Source organism: Trachurus japonicus, chromosome 22, assembly GCF_045865225.1.
Source record: "Trachurus japonicus isolate A0001 chromosome 22, Traja_1.0".
Classification (NCBI taxonomy): domain Eukaryota; kingdom Metazoa; phylum Chordata; class Actinopteri; order Carangiformes; family Carangidae; genus Trachurus; species Trachurus japonicus.
The window spans coordinates 21,682,370-21,706,783 of NC_140928.1; the positions used below are offsets into that span (position 1 = coordinate 21,682,370).

The window sequence follows — 24,414 nt, forward strand, 5'->3', positions numbered from 1 at the left end:
CGGACCATCACTAACCCTTAGTCTTGTCTCCTGAATGCCAGTGTTATAGTTTGTTGGTCAACCTCATTGAGACATTGAGGCATTATTAAGCAACTTAGAGAGAGCAGATACTTCCTGCTTATTTTTGGGCCATTATTTTTTAACTGATGCAACTGGGAAGTGGTCAGAAAGAGACTGCCACCAAATCTGACTAACATATATTTAATGGGATGTTTGAGTACTACAACAGACTGCAATGGCAGAAATTACCATAGAGTGGATTCAACACCTTCTGTTCTGACAGGGAAAAACTGAGCATATAAACTTCAGAGATGTATAATTGAATGCACTGCCACAGTACGGTGTTGCATTATATTCTACAGGCTATCTAGCCTCTATATAATAATAATAATAATAATAATAGGCTTATAAAAAGTAAGTTGTAACTCATAGTAGCTGGCCAGAGGGGTGTGGACAGGGTGGATGAAAGATTCAGATGAATGTCTTAAGTTTTTTCCTTGGATGTCACTCGCCTCACTGTGAAACACTGGGATTCATTTGTTGAGAGGTTTGGGCTTTAAACAGTTCTGTGTGGAAGCTAAAGCAGCCACTGTGACAACAAGAGAGCACATGGAGCCACGACTGAGATGATCTTTTGCCCACTGGTGAGATCGCACACACACACACACACACACACACACACACACACACACACACACACACACACACACACACACATACAGAGCATCATGAAGTTGCATCAGCACCGTGTCAAGCATGAATTTCAAGTACACTGCTCAACTATCAATGGGCCGTGACTCTCACAGTTGACTCCACTGGTGGCAGCGGACCCTGAACACTAACTGAAGTATTTGTGATGAGGAGAAGTTTCAGGACGGCTGCCATGGCCTTCTTCACTGTCAGTAATCCCCACAGTCTGCATCGAAAACTTTGAAAATAGGCTCGGGAAGACAGAAGCACAGTGAAGCAAGGACCATGAACCCATTAAACACTGCAATGACTGCTGCTGATACTGCGTCCTTTTATTTCACCAATTATGTCCTTGAGGTAAAGTTTGATAGAAAGGCTCTAGAAAGTTCTATCCAGTAAGTGTTTTTATGTTCCAATGTGCAATTTTTACAGTCAGATGTATAGAAGTTGTAAACAACTGTATGCTGCTATTTTTCTCTCTCTCTAATCAATCAGGGAGGAGAAGGATTTGATGACCATGATCAGGTGTGACCATTCAGTAAGAAGCCTTACATAATACAAATATATATATTGTGCCAAAAATATCTCACTTTTGCTGAATTTGTCTTCCTTTATTATTCCTTAAATCCTTACGTTGCACATGGATTACCGTATTTAAAGGTTGAGTCTGGAGGTTTTTGCTCAAAAAATATACAACTTATACAAATGAAATCTGTCTTAATCATCACCTGTGGCTGGGCTAGTCCTGTGTGGTGGTGATTGTGTCTGCAGATCGGACCGGATAGGGTCTTTGCAGCTTAGAAACTGCTCAAACAGGCGATTGAGAGGGTTTTGTACATTAACAAGAATGTGCAGAAAATAGAAATAGACCCTGGATTTTAATTGATGCCGGCTTTTATTCGCTTGTAGCCAGACCTGGCCAATGCAGAGACCAGAGTCTGTTAGAGTCGGCTTTTAGCCTATTTGAGAATTTACGGTAGCCACATATGATGATCTGGGAGACGACTGTGGCACTTACAGGTGTATCTCAATAAGTAAGAATACCATGCAGTAATCATCATGTCAGTAATTCAATTCAATTCAATTCAAAAAGTGAAACTAATACATAATATAGCCTACATCCATCACACACAGAATGACCTACTGACTGTCACAGTTTGTTGTCATGGATACACAACAGCAAACTTGCATTCATACTTGCCTGACGCAGAGTGATATGCTGTGATGAGGCTTTAGAATAGTAGTTAATAGTAGTCATTATATCACAGTTAACAACCAATCAAATCGCTGGATTTCATCTTTCTGTTGAGCCTGAGAACAGGGGCCCAGTTTGAATGTTTTGTTTACAAACTGCAATGAACAAACCTCCAGACTCTGCCTTTAAACCCACACAAGACATCAGTCTATGTAAGATAAACAATGTACTGCGTCAGTACTCGTGTTTTCTTTAGGATTGGTAGATAGTGTTTCAGGACTCACAAAACATCCAAGTGGCTGAGATAATGGAAGGAGAAAGAAAAGTACTTCTTCAAATCAGTCAACCAAGGACAAGAGAAACACTGAACCTCCAAGCTACTCTAGTGAGGGGGTTGGTTTATTTAACCTTGACAATTGACTACTCGCTTTACATGAATATATAAGGAGAGGTCCAACAGGGCACACATCACTAGGATAACTCTTTGGCTCTCCTACAAGCTGCCCACTAAAATGGCTTGTTTTTTAAATTTCATTCTCCTGGCCATTTCAATCTGCATTTTCCCAGTTTTTACAAGTGATGAAGTCAGACATTTCAACTGTGAGTAAACCTTTAATATATATTTATAAATATGAATGCAGAAATCTACTTTCACCTAAACTGTGTGACACTAGCTGGTCAATTGAGAGAAACCGATTGAGATGCAGACTATGTGTGCTGTCATAATTCAGAATGACAAGAAAGTGTAATCATACTAATAACAAATGACTATTATTCATAATTAAGTTATTAGGCCTACCCATTTCTAAGATGAATATGTACTGGACGTGGATAAGGGAGAGAAATCCATGGAAATGTCAGCATGATCATAAATATTTCTCCTGTGTTGTTTTTCTTTTGCATTGAAATTCAAATTTCTATTCAAACCAAGTCAGCACATTTTCAACCAAAGCTGACACACTGACATAAAGGTGAAAATGCTGCATGCCTGGAGTAACCTTGACTGTTGGTTTAGTGTACTGATGTAAACATCCCTCAAATACATTAAAGTAGGTAATAAGAAGTGAAGTATAACAACAGTTAAAATGTTACATTTAGTAGTGTCAAGTACACTGTTTCATAAACAGTTAGTGTAGTCAATGTGTTTGTAGAAATAACTGACCGCATAACATCATTCAAAATGCTGCCAAAGTAAAGGTGCATAAGTATAATTAGCAGAATGTCCCTACCTGAGAATTGGATCCCTTAAAAGATACATATATGATGGGAATAAAGAAAAAAAAATGTTGTCCTGTCTTTTTGATTGTTATAATATAGTAAATTTTATAGTAAAATGATGGGACAGATTTAAATGAAGAAATGTTGGGAACAGTTTAATGTAACATCTTCATATCTAAAATGTGAAATATTCCTGTCTAAAATGTTGGTTTATGGGAGAAAATAGCATCAGATTTAAGTACTTCATTAACAAAGGCTTGACAATGTCTTCAAAAGTGCGGCAGTGTGATACAAACTGTGTTACCTTCTGCCACTTACAGTATACAATGTATAATTTTGTACAAACTTATATTTATAATACCACTATAACACATTTTATGCTGTGTTTTTACTATGTATGTGTGTGTTTCTATATTTTACTGTCTACTGTGTACCAGCTACATCTGTCAGAGAACTGCTTATATCATCATATCAAGAGAGTCTTCAAATTGTAGAGGGGGGCTTACAGCAGTCAAGACAACGGTAAAAGAAAACCCCATCAAATTAATTCACATGTAACACCTGTCTCTATTTTAATGACAACAACCCTGCCAAAAAAATGAAAGAAAGAATCTGTCAATTTCTGTGCACAGACGGAGCGCAACCTCACCCTCCACACATATGTTTGCATTCCTTCGGCAAACGGAGCCTGAGACCCTGGAGATTGCTCAAGCTGCAGAGGTTTTTCAAACAACTCTGCAAGTCCTAAAGAGCAGAGCAAGACAGAGATACAAAAGGGATGTCTCGGCACCAGGTAGAATTTGCTTTCTTTAACTCCATAGTATCCCACTGTGTAATACCTACCTGTAAAGCTTTTGAGTCAGACACCATGGAGTTAAAGTAACTGAAAACATTGGGTATTTGAAATGGATATGGGCTATAACTATCGGATTGAAGGATTTTAAAAGACAAAAGATGCACATTCACAGATTACTGTTTCTTATTTGACACTGGGTTTGTATGTTGTTGTCATGCCCTGAGTTTGCCGCCACACAGTGGCTCGGTTTTTTGTTGTTATTGGACTCTTAGTTTCTGTGTTTCCCTGTTTAGTTTAGTTACTGTTTTATTTTGAAGTTGTGTTGTGTCATGGTCTGTGTCTTCGTCCTAGTTTCCTGTTTTATTTTGAAGTCCTGGTCTTGTCTTCCTGTGTGCTCCCTACCCTTGATTACCTCATGTGCCTCACCTGTGTCTAATTGCACCACCTGTGTCTCGTTCCCTCGTGTATTTAACCTCAGTGTCTCCCTTTGTCTCTGTCGGTTCATTGTCTTTCGTCCATGTCCTCGTCCATGGTGTGTTTCCCCTCATGTAGCCTACCTCATGGTCCTGTGTCACGCCAAGGTAAATAAAGCCTGTGTTCGTTAAAAGTCTGCATTTGGGTCCTGCTTCCCTGAAAACCTGACAGTTGTAAACCATGAAAATATTTAATTCAGTTTAATTTCCCTTGTGTTCTCTTTTCTGTGTCACTGTGTCAGAGCTCCTGACATGGCAGGATGTGGAGGAGATCGCAGAGCTGTCTCTGTGTCCTCCTGCAACACATCCAGCCATGTGCCAAGACCACTCCAAGTATCGCTCCATATCTGGCCTCTGCAACAACAGGTAGCCGACTGATATCTTACTTTTTGGAGAATAGTCAACAGAGAGAAGTCTTATGGTCTGTGCTTCTTCCTGTCACTGGACCAAAGTAAAACACAGTTTTGGTCACATATATAAATAAAATAGATAGCCTACGATTACCACTGGAAAAAAAAGTGAGTGAGATAAAAAGCCAGAACCGCCACACACTGATGCTGCTCTGAAATTAAAAATGCAAACACTCTCCCTTTGTACATTTCAAAACTTAAGTTGCACAACTTCTGCCAAACTGAAAAAAAAAAAAAACATTTCACATTCACTTTCATTTTTGTCATAGCAAGCGCATACTTTTCTGTGCAGTAAAGATTTATCTTCTAAGCAGTAATGGGACAGATTCCAACTCAAAAATTAAAATAAAACTTGGATTTCTGGATAAGACTTTGAATATGCCCTTATTTTCTGTTTGATTGCAAAGACTAAATTAAATAGAAATTTATTATTATGAATGATTTCATTTTAAATTGGCAGATGAAATGTCATGGTTCTTTTACTGTCACATAACTGCTCTTAACTATCTCTCTTTCTCAGTCTCCGTAAAAATGTAAATTATTGACCTTCAGTGTTCACTCTTGGCAACTAGGATCGGGGGTTTAGTGACTAAAAGGTCCGATACCGACTTGAAGAACAAGATTAGACTAAACCAAACCACAAAGTATTTGTAATTGACAATGGGCTCTATGCACAGCTTCACCACTTCCTGAATTTAAGGCAGGTCCTTCATTTCCTGTCTTACATTATTGGACAAACTGATTAATCCAGGTGTGTCTGACCATTGTGACTACTCAGACACACCTGGATTAATCAGTTTGTCCAATAATGTAAGACAGGAAATGAAGGACCTGCCTTAAATTCAGGAAGTAGTGAAGCTGTGCATGGAGCTCATTGCTGATTTCACAGATTCAAGTATATTCACAGGTGTTGTTAATACTGCACATATAAAATCATACTTCTGGAGCTCCCTCCTTGTCTCTACTTAAAGCAGAAGTAAGCGATCCGGTCGTTTTGGCTAATGCTGCGTTCCAGGCAGGCTTTTGAAACCGTAAATTACAGCTTCAAGTCACGACGACTTTGTAGCGTTCCAGGCAACCCACTCATGTTTTTTCCGACCTGTTTTAGTCACTATAACGGCCACTCGTAACTTCTGACCCGTGAACTCGTACCAGATCGAACTGGTACGACTTCACAGGTCGGAAAAACACGAGTTACGAGTTGCCTTGAACGCACCATAACAGTCCTCCTCCCTACGTCACCACATTCAGGCGCATCCCTTGGCTGCACACACAGCCCTTCATGCTGTTCTCTCTCCTCATTGGATAAAACTTGTAGGATACGAGAAAAGTTTTCTCCTCGGCTCAGAGCAGAGTGACTGACAGACCCGTGTTTCAGACCAAACACTCTATAGAAGTGATTGCTGTCGGAAGATATAACTATTTAAGACTTATATTAACACAAATGTTGCTTACTTCTGCTTTAAGGCAAGGAGATGACTTTTTTTACATTTATTTCAGTCAATCATTGTTGTTGCTTTTGTGACATCAAAACTTATTATTGCTACATAAGTTGTTTTTTTTTCCAAGGGAGAAAATGTCCTCATATGGTCACAGCAGTAAAAACAGCGATAACACCCGAATCACCATTGTGTTACTGTACAATATGGCAAATCCTTAAAACTAGCTAGTGCAGTATAAGAGGCTGGTATTGGTTAGATTGTGGTTAAAGAGTAGTTTTTGTCTGTTTATTTGGAGTGAAACAAATCCTGTTGCTTTCAGTTATGGCATATAGTGTTTTGCATTACAGCGTTTCTGGATACGCTTCATGATTCTTTTTTTTGTCAGGCAAAATCCTCTCTGGGGAGCAGCCAACACTCCCTTGGTCAGATGGCTTCCAGCTGAATACGAAGATGGAGAGAGGGAACCCAAGGGTTGGAACCAAGGACGGCTCCATAATGGATTCCAACTTCCCCCGGTAATCTACAAAATGCTGGTCCGACAGACACAAAGGTCTTGCTGGAGAAATTAGAAATGAAGCAAGCTCACCCTGCAAACCCGAGTTAATGTCGCATTCCATTTATTTTTCTAACCTGTTTTACTGCAGATAAAGTCCACGGCAATTTAGGAAGAGCAGAAGTGTGTGTGTGAGATGACATAGATTACAGCTGTATTTGAATGTTATGGCCTGTGCTTTAAAAATACTCTGTTCCAGTGGTTTGAAAGGAGCTGGTTCCCAGTCATGTGGATAAACATTATTCCTCCCAAACAGCAAATGAAACTGTTACGCTGATATTTGCATTGAATTTCAGTTTTAATTTATGCACTCATTACACAGTGAGAGTGAGGTCTTTTAGTGGAAGAGCTCATGAAATATGCATCAGTTGTATCCAGCCTGCAGTTTACCTCCACATAAGAGCTGTAGTTGACTAGTCTTTTAGATATTTAACAATCTCTGATCCTAACTTTTCCATTTCTTACAAAAATGGGTTGAGTGAATCACATCTTGGATGGTTAATGTATTGGATTAACTCGTTTTTTAATCAGTTGTCAAAATCCTATTTGTTAGATAAATTAGCATGTGAAAAAATGGAAGCCCCTTTGTTGAGCTTAAGTCATTTATCTATTTATATCATAAGTTAATGAATTAAAGAATGAGGTAGTTCACACAAACAAGGAAACTCTCATCCATCATAACCCCTGACTGGAACACCAAAGGCCGTCCCCAGAATATGTGTTCATTTCTGTTAATGATGAAAACACTGACTGATAAATTGCAACACACAGCAGAGACGATTGTGGGGAAAATGCAATTGTAAACATAGTACTCACTGTCTCCCAAAATAACAAATCCTCCTGTGTCGACAGCCATGGGAAGTCAGCAAGAAAATAATGAAGAGCTCTTCTCAAACTGAGGATGACTTGTATACTCAACTGCTGGTGGAGTGGGGGCAGTACTTCGACCATGACATAACCTTCACCCCTCAAAGCAGTGTTATGGCTTTGAATTTCCCAGACTGTTCGAGCACCTGTGACAACGTGCATCCATGCTTTCCTATCAAGGTAAAGTAAAAACACACTTTCTGAACTTTGCTAGCTAATATTTGTCATCATTGGTCTCTTGTGTCTCTCTCCTGTGTTTGAATGAAAGTGTACTACATTTTGCGAAGTTATTAATTACTATCTTGTTGAGAGTGAAAGAAAAACATTGATACTACTCTGACACGTCATATCCTTTCAATATAAAGATGAAGCCAGTAACTGTTTACCTAAGATTAACATAATGACTGATTTCCTGGACTTACTGCCTCCCAATCTGCTGCTCTCAACCAAAAGATAGTTTTGCACAGTAGGCCTACCTGTCCTTTAAACCAATAATTCCTTATATGCTTAAATTTTTATAGGTGTAACTGCAGAGGATTTAAAAGAGTTAGTTAACACCGGACAGAGGCAGGTAGGCTGGTTCCCCCGTTTATAATGGGTATGCTAAACTAAGCTAGGGGAGGACTAAGCTAGGGGAGGCACGAGTCTTATGTCCCAAAATCCTCAACTATTCCTTTAAAATGTCATGACCATAACCATATAAATTAAAATGGTTCAAGATATTACTAAAGCACGCTAATGTAAATTGTTTTGTCTTCACTGCAGACTTTTGATAGGCTGTCCTCTGCACAAGGCTGCTTGCCATTTCATCGCTCCACATCAGTATGTTTCATCGGTTTTGAGTCAAATATTGGCCAAGCTCTGCAGCGACAACAGATGAATGCTATCACATCGTTCATGGATGCCTCTCTTGTGTACGGCCACACTCCGAAGATGGCGAGCTCCCTCCGTGATCTCAGTGGCCTTAATGGGAAACTTGCCGTCAACAAACAGTTCAAGGACCCGAAAGGAAGACCCTACCTTCCCTTCGTAGCCACTCTGCCGTCAGACTGCCACCAGGACCCTCAAGGGGGAAGAGTTGAGTGCTTCAGTGCTGGAGACACTCGGGTCAATGAGGGTATTCCCCTGACCGCTTTGCATACGTTGTGGCTTAGGGAACACAATCGAATTGCAGAGAGACTGAGACGCATGAATCAACACTGGAGCCCGGAAACTGTGTACCAGGAAACCCGCAGCATTATTACAGCTCTACACCAGGTATGCGAGTCGTACAGTAACTATAAAAACTGACTGAAAGCTATTGGACTGGGCTGACTTTCCACAAAAAATACATTTCCTAGAATCTAAGTTGACAGAAAAACAAAAACAAAATCTTTAATTTAATTTGTCTCTAATTTGTATTTTTGCTGAACATTAGATGAGAGGACTAATACAACTCCAGAAGATAGTTAGATTATTTCAGCATAAAGACCTGAAACAAGGCAAAGAATAAAAAATAAAAATTAGAATGACTCTGCCCAAAGTTTGGAAAAAAAAAAACTTCAACCAGCAACTTAAAATATTACTAATTAAATAGAACAAAGAGAACTAGAATGTAACCTAACCCTACATTTCTTGAGGAGATGATATTTATCTGCTCATTTAACCTTAATTATTGACATTAAGAAAGCTGGAACCATTTTTGTCTTTAATATTACTTTAATTATTGAGTAACTATTAAAATGGTTGCTGATTAATTTTCTGTCAGTCAACAGTTTGTTTCAGCTTTAACTGTTCATTGAGCAGTGCTGGAAATATTTGTAGTGTTTGCTAATTTAAATCAACCAGTCTGTTTTCTGCCATGCACAGATGCAACCACTTCTCGTTCCTGTGCCCTGTGCCAAGATCCTCATATCTTATGTAGCTCGGGCAAAGTGGTAACACCTGTACCATCAAAAATTCATCTATCTTTGTTGAAACCCTATGAGGTCTTGAATCAAGTCCAAAACTTGGCATTTGTTCACCAATTCTTTATGCAAAGCAGCTTCTGTGCTGTTATTAGGTTGCTCAGATTTTGGCTGGTGGCCTAAATGTCTGTGACCTTGCAGAAACAAAGCACTTTTTCAACCATCTTTTTTTTGTTTTCTTCGGGATGGCACTCAAATGACAGCTGCTATGTTCCATTTAAAGCAGAAAGCGATCCGGTCGTTTTGGCTAATGCTGTGTTCCAGGCAGGCTTTTGAAACCGTAAGTTACGGCTTCAAGTCACGACTTACGACTTTGTAGCGTTCCAGGCAACCCGTAACTTGTGTTTTTCCGACCTGTTGCCTGTGAAAGTGCACTATAACGGCCATTCGTGTTTTTCCGACCCGTTAACTCGTACCAGATCGAACTGGTACGACTTCACAGGTCGGAAAAACATGAGTTACGAGTTGCCTTGAACGCACCATAACTTCTTGTCAGCCGACGGAGTTGGCAGCCCCCGCCCTCGTCATGGATCTATTGGTCCTCGTCCCTACGTCACCACATTCACGCGCATCCCTTGGCTGCACACACAGCCCTTCATGCTGTTCTCTCTCCTCATTGGATAAAACTTGTAGGATACAAGGAAAGTTTTCTCCTCGGCTCAGAGCAGAGCGACTGACAGACCCGTGTTTCGGTCCAAACACTCTATGTAAGTGATTGCTGTCGGAAGTAGGGATGCACATGATTAACCGTTTAACCGTTAACCGATAACAAGAACTTTGACTGATTAATACTATCGGTTATTTATTTATTTTATTAGCTCCTTATGTTGTCAACTCATGGGGGCGTGTCGACACGTGCAGAGTTCACGTGCCTTCAGTCATATTTCCCAGCAAAAAGTTACACAGGAGGACTGACAGTATGTGCAGCAGCAGCCCCCATGAAGGAAGGTCAGACAATAAATGTAGCCTACACGGACATAGATGTGAATCACCTGTAACAACGGCGCTGGAAAAAAAAAAAAAAGAGGACGTCGCTGCTCTCCAGCCTGTTCACCTGCAGCTCTCCTGCAGCTCCACAGAGGAGCTGTCAGAGGAGCTCTGCTGTTCCTTCAGCCTGGTGTTTGGCTGCACTTTGTATAAAAACAGTTCTACATTGGACGATCTAACCTCCATATGAGCGCGATCAGCTGAGACAGAGTGCACTGATCAGCTGTCGCGGTGCACGTGTGTATTTAACGGCAAAAAAAAAATAAAAATTGGAGCGATTTTTTTTTTTTTGCCGTGCGCCGCAACTGTCTTAATCTTATCGGTTAACGGTTAATAATCGGTTAACGAGCGTCGGTTATCGGTAAGAAAAAAAATTCAAAATGTGCATCCCTAGTCGGAAGATATAACTATTTAAGACTTATATTAACACAAAAATATTGCTTACTTCTGCTTTAAGGAGCACAAGATGACATTTTTTAGCACCAAAGCACATTGTCATTAGTTTTATCATCTGAATGTTTCCAGTAAACATCATGCCTCAACTCCATTTAATGTTTCCTGTTGAAATTAGAGTCCATTTGCACCTAATGTGGTTTTACTTTCTGTTTCTGTGTTGTTGTTTTTTTTCTGCTCTCTTTTTCTGACCCACCTGTGTCTCATCAGACTAGTTCCTTGTGTATGTATAACATTGTGTTGCACGTACAGTATGTCAAGGTCAGTAGCTACTTGAGTCCTTGCGATACCTGTCTAAACTTTGCCTCCAATATTTCAGAAAGGCATAAGAGATCCAGGCAAGGTTTGGAAAAATTAAAAGGAAGATTTTATGTTTGGATTATTCGCCTGTGTTTGCTGCCTTTGACACTGGAGTGCCTCATCTGTTTGTAAATTTTACAGGAGCATGGGAAACAAACACTGATAAAGTTGCTGTTTATAGTGAGTGAGGCATGGCTGCTTCTTTTAGTTACATTTACATAATGTCTACTACTGTAACCCAAGCAAGTCAAGATGAAGGTAAATAGCGAAGAAGAAAGAAAAAACAAAAAAAAACTTTTTCAGCATTGGAAGCTTTGTTGTGATTTAATTGATTCAGAACTTGTCTGACCCTGACAGCTGCTGTTTATAAGTCTGACTGTAAGAATCAACCAGCTGTGGAATCCGCTGCTTTGCTGTCATTGCAAAAGTCTCAGCAGGATCTTTTACAAATCACCTCAGTGGTGATGGTGCAGTTCCCAAAACTAGAGTCAGAGTTGGCTTCCAACTTCTCCTCTAAGTCTGAGTTCAAAGCAACGACAGACCTTATTCTCACAGTAACAGCTGTAGTGAGGAATGCAAAAGCAATGATCACCTTTCGTGGCATTGAGGACGCATTTTGGTCTTTCAAATCACTCTTTCATTTCATTATATGGTGATGTTTACTTGTTTAACATGTTTTTAGAGCAAAAGTTAAACTACCCTACAATGTATAACATGCAATTGGGCTTAAAAAACAGATACTGGATTTTGAACAAGCACAACTCTGTAAGTATAGCGTTTCCTGTTTATACATCCAGCATACATTGTGTAAAAATACCCTCAATTTCATTTTATCAGTTTATAATTGCCAGTCAGATTTTAAAAAGAAGTAGCCAAAAAGTAAAGGTTTAACTAAAAAGTACTCTGATTTTCATGAAGTTTTGGACAAGCTGAACAACATTTCATTCATACATTACTGTACTAATATACGTAGATCCTTGACTGTTTTAAACAGAGAACTGTCAAATTGGCTTTGCTCAGCATGAGTCTGTTTGCTTGTATAACATAAGACTCTTAATGACAGGGCAGGCGTCAACGCACAGTGGAAAAACTGACAATTGATAATCCTTCATCATAAACAGTGCGTAATAAGACAACACTCATAGGCCTACCTTTTACCAGTTTGACACATGGATTACGCTCTGTTTTTCTATTGCCTGTATGATTCTCTTTGTGCACACAGTAGGGCTTTGTTATACAGTACTTGTTACCTTTTTTGTTGTCTTAGGACGGATAACAGAAAGGTTGTGCAGCATGACTGATAGGACTGATTGTTGATAGCAGCTAGTTCCTGTTATTCATTATTTATTTATCTACAGTATTACCTGCGGGCAGAGAACATGATTAACAGTGATGCTGGGTGCTTGCATTCTTCATAGAATATAATGAACAGAATATATTTTAATGCAAATGACTCATTGCTTCTACTGTGGGAGACCAGTGACAGTGGTGCTTGGCTGTTAAGGTGTGCACAGCTTTTTGAGTAAATGGAAAATATTCAGTAATCTTTCAGATTATTGGGGGGCGGACATTTTATTATTGCAATGGATTAACAGCTGCTATTTCCTGGTGACTCGGGGGCATTACCAGAGGATGGAGATTTACAATATTAAAAAGAGATGGGGCTAAGGTGGAGGGGTTCTTTAAAAAAGCATAAAAGGCAGGTTCTGTAGGGGATTTACATACTGTAGCTATAACCATGACCGACCTGGAAAATCCTTGTATTGCAGGTGCAGTGAAAAGTGAGGGCCTATCTGGTCTGACCAGGCCCACAAACTGGTAGACTGTAACCTCATCTTTTTTCTATTTTCTTTTTTTCATGGAGGAAAAAAAAATCTCAAAGCTAAGATGAAGAATAAAGAAAACTCTCTGTTTGTGTTTCTCAACACAAGGATGTAGAATTTAACAAGAAGCTTGCACTTTATTTCCCTGCCACCAGCAGATGATTACTACAGACGATTAATGGAAGCGTAACACTTCAGTAGAATCACCGAGCTACAAGCATAATTTCATTTGTATGAGATCCTTTGATCCTTTCCCAGGGAGTTTGCCATCAAGCTGTGATCAAGTATCCCAGTGAGTCATGACAGTGAGACAGCCTGCACCTTACCACTGCTCTGAAACTAGTTCACTAAAATGTCTGCTGTGACAAACGTCTACTGTTAGTCAGGATTCAATTATTCCACATCACCTGCTAAGATAAAGTGGATTTACAGTAACTGCAAACCTTGTGCAGCCCTAATGTAATTTTATCACCTGTAGCTTTACGTGATTAAAACACTCTCCACTTTATTACAAAACACAAACTCTAGACATTGTTGTGGGCAACTGAGTTTTAAAGATGAAGAACTGCAGTTCTTAGATTTAAAGGGCCACTGCAGCAGTATGTTCACAGACAGTTCAGTCTTTCCAACTGCTGTCATACATTGTTACAAATCACTACAATGCCTCACTGTATTTCATAACATAAACAAACTATTGGATGTTTGACATTAATATACTGTAGTAGTGATACTGTATATTGTTTTCAGCACTTGAGTTAAGATGTCTGCCTATAATGTGAAACTGAAAGTTATCCAATTCCACTAAGGGGGGGGGGGGGTTAAATTCTGCAGCTCATTGTTGGAGTTTTTTTGGCCCATATGGTTGAATCCCTCCAGCTCTCACCAAGTCCCCTGCTCCATTTAAATCCTAAGGCAGCTGTTCCCATTAAACAAGCTCACACAGGGTGAATGTAATATAGGATTCTGTTTTCATACTGCATTATTCTTGACAAGACTGGAAAAGCACTACTTCAATGCATTAAAATGTATGCCATGGCAGTAATTACTAACCAAAAGAACTCCACATCCAGACCAATGGTGGTGTGCAATTAGCTAGGAAATGAAACATTAAAGTGGTTTAGACTAGTGCTATGACGTGGATGCCAGGGAACGTGTATATGTTTCTGCACATGCCACATCTTGGTCAATGGACTTCACATGTGGGTTACAAATTAAGTTTGTAGATAGCTCAGTGTTTTTCTTTGATAACAAAGGAAGTTAATACAAGATCCTGTCATCAGTGGAATGAGTCTGGACCTGATGATAATGTCATCTGGTTCATTTGAGCCTATATAAAAGTTTGGTGCCATTATGATATTGGCCCTCTTGTGTATAGTTTGGAGGAGGTTACATTTCTACCTAAGTAATTGCTCAGCAACTTTCAAACTCCATACCCCTCATTTTAAGCCAATCCAGATAACCGTGATGACATGGCAATTTTTGGAGTCATTGTACCCAGTTATTTTCCACCACTGCATGGGTGACTGCTGCTCTTGACATGCCAGTACTTCCCCCTGATATGGAACCAGAGCTATGAGAAGCACTGCTGCCTTAACATGAGTCAGTTTAGAAGCCGTGTTCCCGTTACACCTGACATAGTCTGCATCAGTTTAAGTTTTGTGCAGATTTCCACTTGCAGATCAAATACATAATAAGCACATGGTAGAACACTATGCTTTAATTTTCTTTGCAGGTACTGTTTTTAAGTAGTTTTTTTGATGTTGTTGTGTGACTGATCTGTGCAAGGCAGCGCTCAGATCATCCAATCTGCAGTCTGAGACTCTCAGTATTCGGTGAGCCATCTCAGCTAATCATTTTTGCCTTAACAAGTTCATCTTAAACTGACTGCCTGTACACCAGATTAGAGGCAGCTCTATTTCATATCTTCAAAGTTATCTTCAGAGCAACAGAAGGTGAATTCTGGCAGGTTTAGGACCTTGTAAATGAAACCAAATGTGCATCTGAACGTATTTGAATGTGTGCTTGTGCATGTGCATTTGTGTGTTAAGATTCAGGTGGCAAACTAAGGCCTTTATAAATAATGATGAGGACAGATTAAATTCTCTGCAGTGACCTGTAAGAGAACAAATGTGCATTTTTATGACCAAGTTGCATGCGCACATGTTACCATTATCTGTAAAGTGAAATGCAGTATCCAAGCTATATGAGGTACATTGTGTGGCTTTAAAGCATGATGAGATGCACATTGTCCTTAGACTTTTTTTTAATGTGAGTATCTTTTGTGATTCTTTGTGATCCACCTCCTCCTCTCTCTCTTTTATTTGACTCCCAGATCATAAACATGAGGGATTATGTTCCAAAGATTATTGGCACTGAGTCTTTTGAACATTACATTGGACCCTATGGAGGATATGATCCAAATACGAACCCCTCTGCCTCCAATGTGTTGCCACTGCTGCGTTCAGGTTCGGCCACGGTACCATCTCTCCTATCCTCAGGAGACTGAATGAGAACTTCCAGGAAACTGAGCACCACCCCCACTTGAGACTACACGACACTTTCTTCAGTCCTTGGAGAATAGTCAAAGAAGGTCAGTGCATTCTTATGAAGCTGCCTGTTGGAGTTAATAACACATCTTGCAAGCGCACTAATCGCACCATTAAAATACAGAATGTGGAAAGATTAAAAAAAAAAAAAAAAACACCTTTATGTAGGTCAGCTCCAGTGCCGAATGTCCATCTTTGTGTAACAAATAATGTTACCCATACAATCCTATAGACTCAGACTCACTTTTACTTATAGACTATGAAAACATATTGTAGTATATCAGACAAAGGCCATGACCTGGTGTTCACCAGTCACTCATTATAGAATCCATTTCACACATAGGATCCTTTCCAGCTAATTATCAGTGCATTATTATTTATTTATCCGTTATAGCCTGGAGGCTGATCTCATGTACGTGAGAATCATCACGTACACAAAATGCAAGGTATACTCAAGAAACTACTTTCTATATTTTTCCTAAATCTAATCTGACCATTTCAGGTATATGTGTCATGTTGTCAGCAAAGCAGAGTGTATTGTGGCAACCAGGTCAAAGTCCCTGAAGTTCTCAGACTAAACTTAAATCCCCCTTCAGCATCTGTGTTTTGGTTGCTTCAGTTGGATGTTTGACCTTCACTGTGCAGAATGATGTAAGTGCAGTTTGATACCAGGAGGCCGTTTCCACATTCATCTCATTGAGAGGAAAGTCTTTTTGTGCTCACTTTAAAGAGGAACTAAGTCTGGTCGCTTTTCCTCCATTTTGCTAACTCTCTGGCCATTTGCCTTTGTTTACAAGGAAGCTGGCGAAAAATCAATAAATGGAGCGGTGGATAACATTATATAACATATATGATGTTACGCCGTGTGTATCTGTCTTAAACAGAAGATAGCTGGTTACAGAGTGCGTTTGTGTTGCGGTGCGCAGAGACAAGTGCAAGTATATACACTGATGTTGCAAGGTTGGTTTTCAGCCATGAGACACCAGGTGGAAGGCAGAGAGCCTCCATTCTCACTCGTAACAAGTCACAAGTCATGTAGTTAACTATCACAATTACTCTGGAGCAGGATTTTGTAACATGGAAACTCATTCAGAGGCCAGTCATGGTCCAGTCTGCTGCATGTGTTGTGGAGACCTGAAATCTCTGGTGTCCAGCAGTTAAATGTTTGATAGAAAAACACGAGGATCAGATAAAACTTTTAACAAGGTAAAACTAACCGCATCCCTTGATTCTTCAAGTTATTATTCAAAGTATTTATTTTTATGTCTTAGTATCTGGAGGATCTTCACAGGTTTTAGATATAATTTCAAATGCTTGTCACTGTGTTAGAATGCATACAGTAAATTATTCTGCTGGCTTAGCTCCTGTAAAATAGATCTACTATGGAAACTAAGCTGCCTTTGAAACTCAGTTGTAATGCTAAATGGTATAGTGGTAGATCAGCTGCATACATTAGATGTGTTGAAATTAAAAATGAACCACTTTCTCACAATTTCATCTTTCCTCATCCTCCGTGTCTTGGGCTCAATGTTAAACTGCCTTAAAGCAAAATGTCAATTTAAAAAAAAAATTCAAGTGCAAGTCTATACCCCTAGTGGAATAGAGCTTAACCATTAGGCCACTGACAAACATCAAACATTGACATGGTGAATTTGTATGCAAACAGCTGCTATTTACACATCCTGTGTTCACCAGCTAGTCCTTCATCCATGCTCCGTAATTTCCTGTCATTTCAAATTATTCTCATTTGGACATTAAATGTCAGTATAGCTTCTTTAAAGCAGCAATATGCATGATTATCTTCACATCACTGTCAGGAGAACTACAGAGAAAAAGCTGAACCAAATTGTATTGAAATAGGTGGAGGGATCGAACATGGGATACATTAAATTCTTGTGGACATAAATATCATTCCCTATGAATGTGTTAATGTGTTGTCTGGTGTATGTTGTTTGACACCGTGCTTGGTGGAGGTCTATGTGTCCTTCTAGTTGTTCGATAAAACCATATGACTATTTTCTCTTACCAGTCGAAATTGTTGCAGCTGAAAAAAAAGGAATATCAGTACCTCACTAATTCCAAGACCACAGTCTTTTCACTGACAAAAGCTTGTGACCATAGGTGAAGGAGAAAAAAAAGTCTTGTCTTCTCATTTTCAAAGCTCAGCTCTCACCTCACCACTTCACAGTCCCCCTACTTCTGCTAATCCACAGTCAATCACAAATTAAGGGCTGCCAAATTTTCTAAACACAGATGGATCAATCCACAGTTTTTTTTTTGAGAGAGTCATTGGCCTTTAAGCTTTTCTTCATCCTGTCTGTGTAAGCTGCATTTCACTTCCGTTCAAATTGGAGGTCACAGTCTGATTAAGTTCATGGAAGTGCTACTTACACAACGATTAGAATAGAATATGATGAAAATACTCCATGACATAGCACAATGTTGTTACAGTGAGCCTTTGTGTATGCAATGCAATCACAGTTTCAATAACTCAGGTCACGTATCCTGGAGATTATGAACAGGGTGCATTAAAGGTGCTAGTACATACACAAAAAATTTCTCACATTCTATTTCAATTTGCAATCTCTGAATAAAATATTAATTTTCAATATTGTGTTTTTGTTGTATTGGCTTTTTTTTACATGAGAATTGAAAATAAATGACTAGATACACAGTACACAAAATGAAGATATAAACAAAGACCACACACAGAGGCAGCTTTGTCTAAACAATGTCACTTCAGTCAGTACAAGTCTAAGACTGAGACACTCACTGAAAAAAAAAAATACAGATGCATGAATCCAAAGATACACTAGCTCTCTCACTCTGCTTATGCCTCAACTTGTATAGAAATAAACTCTATGGCTAAGGTTATTTCTGCAGGAAAGTAGTTTTAATACACAGCACAAGTTATTCAGCTACGCATCATTATGATAAACAGCACAATCATCCCCAATAGTCCATTCATCCAGTGAAACTGTTGTGTACACCAGAGAGCACAGTGGAAGCAGTTTATACACAAACCTGTATTCTGAACAGCATAATACAGGGCTCTGGCCAGAGAAAAGTGTTTTTCATTCTGTACCACATCTGTCCTTCTTGTCTTCTTGGTGGTCACACTTTTGATTAGAGACAGACATGAGTGTTAATGTTTTCTGTTACGTGTACTACTCTCCACATTCCACAGAAAAAAAAAAGAAAAGCACCCAAACTGACTTAAACAATGTTGTTTGTCTAGGGGAATTGAACCAGTCCTGAGAGGTATCATTGGCCATGCAGCAGTAGCTGTTAGCCCAACATGCTGATGTCAGAGGAGACAACGGAGAGGTTGGTCCTCCTTAATATAGACCAGCACATGGACCTGGCTTCACTAAACCTGCAGAGAGGGCGTGATCATGCTCTTCCAGGTAAGTCCTGAGCTAAGAGTCATTATGGAGTGGTTTTATGGTATTCACTTAAGCCTGCCAAACCAGAGTGTCAAGCAGAAATCACCAGTGTTTATTCCAAAAGCTTAAAAACCAGTTCCTTTGTCACTCCTCCTTCAAAACAATTAAGCACTTTAATTTGTTTCCTGCATCAGATTTACGATAACATTTTCTTGGGCTGGGCCATTAGAAATGAAGAATGCAGCACCATCCCTTTACATATTTTTCTGGTTCATATATAGGTCAAAAGGGGGCTAGACACAATTGTATTCAAACTGAGGACAAAAGTCACATTATTCATGCACATGCTCATGGCAGACCTACCATTCTACTGACTATGTAAAGAAAATGATTTAACTCAACAAGCAGTGCATTTTTTCAGTTCATCATGCAAAAAAAAAGAAAGATGAGTTACAATAAGCATGACATAACACATTGTTTCAGAACTTCTTATGGATTTTGTTACTTTTGGACAGCAAGCCCTTTGTGTCACCTCTTAGTGCAAGCTTTGTGTTACATTATTGACATGTAAAGTGGTCAGTCACATCTAACTCTTGATGAAAAAGGAAATGTATGCTGAACAAATACGAATGACTGTGTTAATTTCATGTTGTGCTTAACGACATTTGAAAGGATACAATGACTGGAGAGCATTCTGTGGACTGAAGCGCATTATGACCTTGGATGACCTCATGGAGGTTGTGGGAAACTACAGGATTGCTGGAAAGATACTAAAAGTCTACAAACATCCTGACAATATTGATGTATGGCTTGGAGGACTTGTTGAAATTTGTTACAGGCTCAAGAACTGGTCCCCTTTTTTCTTGTCTGATCGGAAAGCAGATGAAAGCACTTCGCGATGGAGATAGGTACAATCATATTTGCATAATTTGAAAAATTAAAAGAAACGCAGGCTTCAGCTAAACATTTATGGAAAAACTTTAAGTGTTGAACTCAACCCATTTTTACTTTTCAGGTTTTGGTGGGAGACTGAGTGTATGTTCACCGACCAACAGAGGGCTGAGCGTTTTAAAAAGGTTCTCTGTCTCGGGTCATCTGTGACAACACCGACATAAAGGAAGTCCCTTATATTCTTCAGAATTGGGGAAATACCCCTCTGATTATGTCTCTTGCTATAATATACCCACCAGATGAATCTGGATGCCTGGAGAGAAGAGAGAGGAGTGAAGGGAGGCCTTTTTTAGGGGGGGGGGTGAGTGGGGGTCATACACATTCCTTTGTATGATCATTCTGGCGCACCATTAACATGGAAAACTTGTTATCCCGTAAATTCCAAGCCGTTAAAGCAGTGTGGCTCTCCAGCAAAGATAAAGAATGGGGATTGTCATATTGTCCTCTAAAGGTGACAAACTGGGTTGCTCTGTATTCCTGTTACCATGGGTTTTCATAGTAAATGGCCCTGCTGCAATGGTTTTGTGAGGGAAATCGGGTGGGAGTGATCAGCCCCCCACACTGTACAGGTATGTGAATGGTGAATTGTATTTGACATGTGCTTGTTTAACATCTATTTGGTGGTGATGTATCTCCTATCTATGTGGAGCTTTTAAAAATAAAAGGGGAGGTTCCCCGGTCAGCTAGTTTCACAGCCTATCCTCTTCCACGAACTGTGACATTTGTAGGGTTATTTTCTTGCAAAATATGGCTCAGCACACCACAGACATGCCTGGACAGCCTACCGCTGTACTGCCATATGATTGGTGCTTTACTGCTATCTGCTGGTACCAATGGTGCAAAGGATATTATCCATTGAGGAAATACATTGGGAGAAAACACGTTTGCACAGATATCAAATCACATTGTTTTAATATCAAATCACATTGTTTTAATTCATCAATGGCACAAGGTTGGATACACCTTTAATGTGCTTTAGTTTCCATGTAAACAAGGTCTGTGTTAATGAGTTTAATCCACTTAGCAAGCAGCCTATTTGAACAGCTAACTTTACCTCACAGACCTGGGATTGTGAGGGACAGTTGTAGTGAAAAATCTGGGCTTAGATGTAGTGACTTATGACATATTTTAAAAGATGGTCTCTTGTTTATTATGACAATATATATTATTCGTTGGCTACTGACTCTGATTGATGTCTAAAGCGGGGTGTGTACTAAAGGTTCTCTCACTCCTGCCCATAATTAATTTTTTTTTAATAGAGGTGTTGTGTTGGGTGTTTTTGCCTTTATTTTGATAGCACAGGTGAGATAGACAGAAAAAGGGGAGACTGAGAGAGGGGGAATGACATGCAGGAAAGGTCTGTCCTGATGCAGGATTCGAAATACCGGGGACGGCCGGCGTGAGGACTAGACGTAAGCCTCTACGGTGGGCGGGTCCGCTTTAACCACTGCACCACGCACACCGCCCCCCGTTGGCCATAATTCTTGAAAAACACATCTACATTTTGGTGAAACTGTTGCCCACAGAATTAAAAGGTACATCGTACAGTATTTTCACAGGGGTGAATGATCTGAAATATACAGAAGAAATGTTGTGTACTGAGCACAGAGATCCGGGCTTGCAGACCTGTACATCGGGTATGTTCCTCTATCACTGAGGGGAGGCTGGTCCATTGAGAAACGTTTTGTTGTAGTCCACAGCGCTTTTTCAGTTGTCCATCTGTGAAGTGGTCGTAGTCTAATTTGGGGAGTGCTGCAGATCAGGTGTGGCTTTCCTGATAAACAGTGCGATCAGTATAAGTCAAGGAGGTCATGACACATTGGAAATGTAGCCTGATTGGAATGGCCGCTAGTGTTGGAGACCCAGCCATCAGCCTATAGGCGCTGGGCAGGTGTGCCTGGCCCAAACACACGTTTGCAAGGTTTTTGTGCATGCCGCTCCCTCGGCAACGCCCGGGCGCACCCGGTGTGAAGGGATTTCCTCAAAGTGGCAAAGGGGAAGGGGAGAAGGTGTGAGTGGCGTTTAACACAGATAGACTTCCAGAGTGTTCCCATCAATCAAAGTGAGCTCCTCTCCTCACACCTGTGATAATGCACCGTCGGGCAAGGCGGAGGCGCACTGCAATTTCGGCATTTTATTATTTCGACATGGACGATGGAGATAGCGACGCCAGACGCCCAAACATTGTTTCCCAGGATGGAAACTGATGGCCGAGGGTCTACACAACAGGGATGCAAACAAACCTCCACCGGGCAGATGAAAGCAAAAGTGTGTCAGGGAGAAGAGAACTAATAATGTTTAATCAGATTTGGACCCTGATAACACTGAGGAACCTGTTGTGCCCAGTGTGAAAAGACAAACAAACCAAAAAAACAAAAAACACCCTTAGATGCCCACATTTAACCCAGGGTCCAAAGATTGAGTAGGGTGCAGACCACTACATAAACAAATGCCATGTGTAACAGGGATGAAATCAGAAGCAGCTGCCGGTGCGTCAAGGATGCATTGCCAAGCTCTGTGACCAGCCCCGTGAGCCCGATTTTTCTCTTTTCCTTTTGATTTTCTGAGATGAGAGATGCAGAATGATATACTCCACTAGCCCCCCCCTGAATGCCTGAGGGGCTGTTTGGTGGTTGGCTGAGAGAGAACTCGGTTAGTTTGCATCACGATTTTAATCTGGGGTACTTTAGATAAGAAAAGTACTTTTTTTCCATGAGTGGCAGTAAATAGTGGGTTGTTGTGGAGTAATTAGTGGCATTGAAAGTGTGGGGCCTGGCATTTCTGCGCTGCGCCTGGCGCTGAGGAGTAACCATGGTGGAGCGGGCCCTGAAACTGCACTTGCCTAAGCTGAATCAGTCAACACCTGTCCTGCTGCGCCGCCTATACCCAGCTCAGAGCCACACCTCGGGGCTGCCAAACTAACCGTGCGCGGTGCGATAACACAAAAAAAGAGTTCAAATACAAATATCAGGCAATAGTGAAGATTTGAATTGTGGGGTGGAACGGTGAACTAATGTATATAGCAGTATATCCTTTAATTTTGGTATAAATTAATAAATTAAGAAATAACCTGGGTGGATGAATGTTTTACCAGTCCGGTGAATGTGGTTAACTTAGTGCAAAGTTATGAAGCTGTGGGCCAAAGCCACTGTAAATGCATGAAAGTTTTACAGAGTGGTATCAAGCTTCGCAACAGTTCCTTGGCAGGGAAACAAAGAGCATTCTCAAAATGTGAACTAGTTACTTTCATTTGAAGTGGGTCCAAGCAATAGTTATTAATTGGTTTAATTGAATGCAGTATATTTTGTATAAGTATACCCTTTCAGACGCTAACCCACTTTGTAATTTTGCCTTGTCAAGGTCAGGTTTGAAGAGGGCCCTCCTCTCAGGGGTTCGTGTTATTGTGTGAGTGTTCGATTGTTATTTATTAAATAGACAATACACAGTAATGTACATTCGTACGTGGGCAAAAAATGTATTATGCGTCAGATGAGCACGGGCTAATGGCATCCGGAGTCCCCTGGGCTAGGAACACATTCACACTAACTGACAGGGAAGGCACAAGAAGTTTACAGTCAATTCTGTGTGAGGTTGTTATTTTGACTAGGTCATACAAAAAGCAGAATGATGTTGTTAAGTGGCACTGCTGTCAACCGGAATCGCCTCTTTTGCAGTGTTGAGTAAACATTTTAACGCAAAGGAACAGGAAAGGATCATAATATCATCAGATATGTGAGCGTGTTTCCGAATGAAAGTAGGAAATCATCTGTCAATGCTGTTTATGTAGGTAGCATCCATGGTGGCATCACTAGTTATATCAACTATGTTTAATGGTAAGGGAAAGTAATCTGACTATGATCTTCAGGATAGAGACTCCGTGTCACCCCTGCAACAGCACACATCTGTCTTTCTGGTTACACCAAAGTATGCAGTATGTGTGCTGTGTGTTTCATTACGATGAGGTGGAAAGTTAAATACCAAACACTTGTCGTGCTCCCTCACCAGTAATGATGGTCAGTAAATATTGTGCTGTGATCCAGGGATGTGTTGCCTGTTTGTAAAAGCACACATGGAAACATCCCTGTCTCTGGCTCTGTACTTACTTGGAATAAGTTGTAATCTAAACTTGATGATAGTGCTCTGCAGGGAAGTCTGCTGAGGCTCAGATTATTGATTGTAAAGCTGCTGCTCTCTTGGTCATTTTGTAACTGTCCTGTACACTTGTTAAACTGTGGTAGACTTTATTCAGTAAAGACTTCGTGATTCAAATCATTGGGTTGTCTGCCGATCGGTTACGTCACATGGCCTATACTAGTGTGAAATGTTTTCCAAAATGGCATTGTCACGAAAGCTTTTACGACTGCAAACATATGGCCTA

General features: G+C 40.2%; 1 protein-coding gene and 1 pseudogene across 2 annotated transcripts; both read left to right on the forward strand.

The window, feature by feature from the left end:
• Window positions 1-2,373: 2,373 nt before the first annotated feature.
• Window positions 2,374-8,934, forward strand: LOC146963997 (thyroid peroxidase-like). The gene is made up of 7 exons (XM_085768077.1): window positions 2,374-2,485; window positions 3,541-3,625; window positions 3,736-3,896; window positions 4,615-4,738; window positions 6,610-6,739; window positions 7,630-7,824; window positions 8,410-8,934. The coding sequence occupies exons 1-7, from the start codon at window positions 2,398-2,400 to the stop codon at window positions 8,932-8,934; spliced, it is 1,308 nt and encodes a 435-aa protein (XP_085624203.1). The 5' UTR covers window positions 2,374-2,397.
• Window positions 8,935-15,571: 6,637 nt separating this feature from the next.
• On the forward strand, window positions 15,572-20,370 carry LOC146963998 (thyroid peroxidase-like; annotated as a pseudogene). Its single transcript, XR_015034764.1, has 5 exons — window positions 15,572-15,747; window positions 18,938-18,980; window positions 19,013-19,106; window positions 19,758-19,993; window positions 20,101-20,370. The product of XR_015034764.1 is annotated as a thyroid peroxidase-like (transcript).
• The last annotated feature ends 4,044 nt before the right edge of the window (window positions 20,371-24,414 follow it).